We start from the raw sequence: 5,526 nt of genomic DNA, 5'->3' as shown, positions 1-5,526 counted from the left end.
GGGGGGGGATAAAAGAAGCAGATCACTGTAGTAAAGGAAAGAGTCAGACACAGCTGGAGAACTGCAGCACGTGGATGTCTAAAGGGGTACCACACAAAATCCCTTTCTCTTGACTGGTAGAACAATATATTACTAATATCTACTTGCTGCTTAGTGTAACTATAGAGGCCTAGCCTTCCTTTTTCGAAAGAAGATTTGGAGACTGGAGAATGATAAAAATCTCTATGAAAGTCAATTAACAGACAATCTAAATTCATGTCCGGATATGACACCTGAGTACTATAGAGAAAAGATTAAGACGCTGGCCTCCTGGTCACACGACCCTCACGATAAAGACAAAAGTCCCCAGTTGAATCCAACTCACCAGCATTGGCGTGTGAAAACTCCACGGCCACTGTATTCCCGTAGATGTCCAGCATGGCCCACAGAGGCTGGTTGGTGACCACCCCACTGAAGAACAGGCCCTTCTCCTCACCGTTCACGCCATACGTCACGTCGCCCGCACGGTTCACACTGAACGATTATTGTAGAGAAGAAGATTGAAGGGATTAGGAATCAGTCATTTTCGAAGACCTTTAGGTCTGGAGTAAGACATAATCAACCCACATGTGATAAACTTGATTAAAACCCTTCAAAAGTAGACCAAAGACACTCCAACTTCTTGCACATCCAGCAAAGTTAAATGAAAGATAATTTTAAATTGCTGTGTCGCGTTAATTATTCAAAGCTAAAAAAAAGCTGTTCAAACTGATGGATGTCGGATTTAAAGTTTTAAAAAGAACAAACAGTACATTCTTTAGAATTAAACTATCAACTCTCTAACTGAGAGTGCATCTGTGAAAACAAAACCATAAACTCTGTGAATGGTAATAGTCTTTGGTAAAATAGAAACAGACAGACGAATTTTACTGGATACAGTGCAAATCATTTTCCTGTAAAATAAGCAAATCTCTGTCACTTCTCTAAACTGCAAAAGTAATTAAGAGCCATATAAAAACTACTGACCTATGAAGAAAAGGTACTATAAGTAACAAGTATTGAATTAAAAATTAAATGCGCTATGAATATCATGCATCAATGAAAATCTGTTAATGACAAGTACATTTTTAACAGTCCCACTGACAGACTTTCAACTGATCGTGTTGAAGGCAAACTGCTTATGCCTGGGTGGGATACAGCATCCTGTATAAAAAACCCAAAGGAAATTCTGTGAAACACTCTCATACGTTTGAATCAAAGTCACAAAAGGCGAGCCTTGGGCTGGCCTCGAGAGTCCTCCTCATTTACCCCATACATGACAGAAAATACATAGATAATATAAGGTTTCATTAAAAAATTCCACAGTGTCCAAAATACTGTTGTCTTAACATCGTTTTTAACATTTCATTCAAAACAACACACATCATCCTTCTGATATATAGGCATCTGTTCATCTTGGAAGCAAAACTTCATGAGAACAAATGTAAAAATATTCCCTGATCTCAAAGAGATGTAGTTACATCAGTAAAGCAAAGGCCCCCATGGATTCCTCTTTTACTGAACCACAATTGGAAAATTTCAGTCTTCCTACAATCTAAATTTAGAAATCGGTGGAGGGGGGGGGGGTAAAGCGGTCGATTGTACTGGTGATTGTCTTGCTGTCTTGAACAGTAGCAGCAGCAGCAGCAAGCAGTAGTAGTAGTAGTATGAAAACTAGTAGTAGAAGAAGAAGAAGAAGTAGTAGTAGAAGTAGTAGAAGAAGAAGAAGAAGAAGAAGAAGAAGAAGAGGAACATGCAACAGCAGCAGTACTAGTTGTAGCATCAGCAGTACATGTGATGTAATAAACCGTGCAGGCATCTCTCACCTGAAGTGCAGCAGTATGTTGCTGGTGGTGTAGCGTTCGCCCAGCGCCTTGGCCCAGTTGCCTTGCTTGTTGGTGAGGTCCGGGCAGGCATAGCGCGGCAGGTCACAGCCCCGGATGGTGGCCGGGTCAACGCTGGTGAAGCCAAACCGAAGCACCCCACTCCAGGATGTGTTGGTTTCCACAAACTTCACGTAAACCTGCAGGCGAGACGGGGACAGTTCGATTGGCTTTTGGTTTTTTTTAGTAAGAGTTTTGCGGGGACAGTTACATTTCGGATCCGTTTATATTTTCGTACGGGTTTACGGCACTTGCAGCACAATTAGGCCATAAAAGAGCCGCAGATCAGAGGTCTACTAGAGAGTAACAGACACAAAAAAGGAGGACAGAGACTAATAAGGACTACAGAGGTTCGACGGGATAAAAGGAGCAAATAACACCAGAGGACTTGCCAACAATAATTCAGTTCATACCTTAGAGTTCCTCCCAATGCAAAGTAGGGCGGGTTAATAAAGCAAGCAGAGTTACAGAATAGTATTGTCTAAATCACGCCATACACAGACAGGGTGGAATGTGGCGTTAAGCACATAAATTCTCCCCCCCCCCCCACCTCTCGCTCTCTCTTTCTCTTTTTCTTTCCCACTTACTCACCATCTCTCTCTCTCACACACACACACACACGCACGCGCGCGCACACACACACACACACACACACACACACACACACACACACACACACACACACACACACACACACACACACACAAACACACAGAAAGATAAAAGGGAAAAGAAAGAAGGAAATAAAAACGCATACACTTACATTAACACAAAGGACAGACGCATAAACAGCTTGGGCACAATTCCAAACAAGCATACAAACAACACAAGAGAAGGGAAGCAAACATGAATAGAGTTCAGCACTGTAAAGTGCAATATTAATGTAACCCCAGTGGGGTTTGAGTGCCATCAATGCATTTGTGGCGAAAGCTTTCAACAAATAAAAATTTGAGAGAGCAAAGAATCTATCTCTCTCTCTCTCTCTTTCTCTCTCTCTCTCTCTCTCTCTCTCTCTCTCTCTCTCTCTCTCTCTCTCTCCCGATATCTCACCCTCCCCTCACACACACACAAACCTGACGGACAGAAAGACGACAGACAGATAGCAAACAGGCAGACAAACGCAAAGAAACATACAATAGAGAATGAAAGCAATAACTACCCCAAACTGTTTCCAAGGTGCATGCAAGTGTGTGTCTGTGCATATTGTTTCACTTTTAGTTGAGTTTTATGGCACTAGCAACACAAAAAGATCACATTATAAGTACCGAATATTATAGGTGTGACAAGAGAGTAACAAACACAACAAAAGAAAGAGATACAGTACAAACAGTTACAAATACTGTTATTAACAGAGAAAGGAAAGAAAGTGCGCACAGAGAGAGATACAACAACAGAGACCCCCCCCCCCCCAAGAAAAAAGTATCTGGCTGGTCGAGAAAAGACCAGCCAGAGCAGCTGGACTGTTAGGGCGGAGCCTAGGCTTTCTGGGTATCCAGAACTTGCGATTTAGTATGAGAGAATTCTGGGTATCCAGAAAGCCTAGGGCGGAGCCCATTGGAGGATCGGTTCTGTACAGTTCGGTTTGGATTGGTGTGGTACGGTTTCAGGCAGCTTCATGAGTGCACACTATAAAATAGACCCCTGCCTTAAATCGAACGCCTGACTCACGGCCTTGAGACGAAAAAAAAACAAAACGCGTTTGTTCTTGAAGGATAGCCCCCGACGACCAGACCAAACCGAACCGGACCAAACTGAAACGAACCAAACCGATCTTGCCAATGGGCACCGGGCATCAACCACACACATCAATAACTCACCCGTTCATTGATGGCGATGGGCCGGCTGCTGAAGCAGATGCCCTTACAGAAGCTCTCGTAGCGGCGTGCGCGCGTGTTGTTGTACTGCAGCTGGATGTTGTCGCCGTGCGTCTCGTGGAACATCAGTGGGCTCTCGGCCCGCAGCGAGTTCAGGTCGCCGGACACACCTGCGACACGGAAACAGACATAAGTACTGATCTAAAAGTAAAGAGTTTCACATACGGCACTTGCAACAAAATCAGGTCATAATATACGAACCGCCGAAGATCAGAGATGTTTCTAGAGTGTAACGTGAAGACAAAATGTGTTTTGCCTGTTTGTTTGGGAAAAGAGAAGCACTTCGACACAAAAATGGTCATTTAGTGCTGGGGAAAAAGTAAGACAGACAAACAAAAACAATAGAGGGAAAGTAAAGAAGTAGGACCCACCAGTGGCGCCCCCAATCATCCGCAGACAAAAGATGGAAAAGAGATAAGGACGATACAGCTCTAATAGGAAAGACAGAGCAAAATACACCAGAGCATCCACCAACCATCCAGAGTAAGAGTTTTACGGAATTTGCGACACAACCAGGTCATACATATGCCGACGAAGATTAACATCTAGCATAAAAATAAAATAAAGAAGGAAAATAGATGACTGATAGGAAAGAAAAGAGCAAATCACACCAGAGAACCCTCCAACCGACCACTCAACGGGTTTAGTTTTATTAGTTTGAAAATGATCTCGATTACTATTGCTCCTTTTTAATGTAGGAGCGTTTTACACCCCCATATCCCCCCGGGGCAGTGCCACTGACTAGTGTCTTTAGGCCTTTCCCAAAGGGGGGGGGGGGACATTTCTCGTTCAAGCATAGTAGAATTGTAAATGGGCTGATTCATGTCACGCTCATAATTGTGCCTGATCTAAAACAGGGAACTGCTGCTTTTTTCTTTCTTAATCCTTACTATTATCATTTCCCTCTACTTTTTTTTGTATGTTTGCCACTCTCTTGTGACCTGATATTTCCGAGGTGCCTTGATAGTTGAAGCAGACCTTGTGCTGTTGAAGCTAGAAAGGGGAGCAGAGTAAGTCTGATTCCCTGTAAAGACTTCTCTGTTGACACCCACCTCTTGGCGCTCATATGACCTTATGCAGTTGCGAGCGCAGTAAAACCCTCTACTACAATAATTTTTAAAAAACACCCCCCATAGACATAATTTAAATTATTTTGGAAGCGAGGCTCGACCCTGCCTGTCACTACTGCCAGGAACAAACCAGCTTGAGAGTGATACAAAGTCTCAGTAAAAAAACCATTGCACTCGATGCAAATTTTCCAAACATGGGAATCGAAATCGGGTCTTCTGCGTATGCGCCTAACCGCTAAACCAAAGCAACTGGTGATTTAGTATTAGGGAAAATACAAAATACGTGGACACGATAACATTGTTGTGTGTTGTTGTTGTTGCTGCTGATATTGATGTTATTGTTGCTGCTGTCGTCGTCGTGGTTGTTGTTGCTGTTGTTGCGGTTATGGTTGTTGCTGTTGTTGTTTTGAATAAAGAAAAGCACATCGACACAATAATGGTTATTCAGTACTGGGGAAAGGGAAGACAGACACAGAAATAGCAGTGGGAAAGTAAAGAATTTGGACCTACCAGTTCGAGAACGAGGATGAAGAATTTGGACCTACCAGTTCGAGAACGAGGATGAAGAATTTGGACATACCAGTTCGAGAACGAGGATGAAGAATTTGGACATACCAGTTCGAGAACGAGGATGAAGAATTTGGACCTACCAGTTCGAGAACGAGGATGAAGAATTTGGAC

The 5,526-nt window shown here is 43.1% G+C and overlaps 1 protein-coding gene across 1 annotated transcript in view; it reads right to left on the bottom strand.

Annotated features, from left to right (window-relative positions):
* Positions 1 to 54: 54 nt before the first annotated feature.
* The window catches only part of LOC101855588 (protein neuralized), a 39,662-nt gene continuing 34,190 nt past the window's right edge, over positions 55 to 5,526 (bottom strand). The window contains exons 2-4 of the mRNA XM_013087173.2: positions 3,719 to 3,885; positions 1,845 to 2,041; positions 55 to 513 (exon numbers count right to left, since the gene is read on the bottom strand). Coding sequence (XP_012942627.1) covers positions 294 to 513; positions 1,845 to 2,041; positions 3,719 to 3,885 — 584 coding nt within the window. The 3' untranslated portion in view covers positions 55 to 293. The remainder of the gene's footprint in view (positions 514 to 1,844; positions 2,042 to 3,718; positions 3,886 to 5,526) is intronic.

This window comes from Aplysia californica, unplaced genomic scaffold (assembly GCF_000002075.1).
Source record: "Aplysia californica isolate F4 #8 unplaced genomic scaffold, AplCal3.0 scaffold00553, whole genome shotgun sequence".
In the NCBI taxonomy this organism is placed as follows: domain Eukaryota; kingdom Metazoa; phylum Mollusca; class Gastropoda; order Aplysiida; family Aplysiidae; genus Aplysia; species Aplysia californica.
Note: the sequence above shows the minus strand (reverse complement) of the source record. Positions and strands in the feature narration are given on the sequence as shown.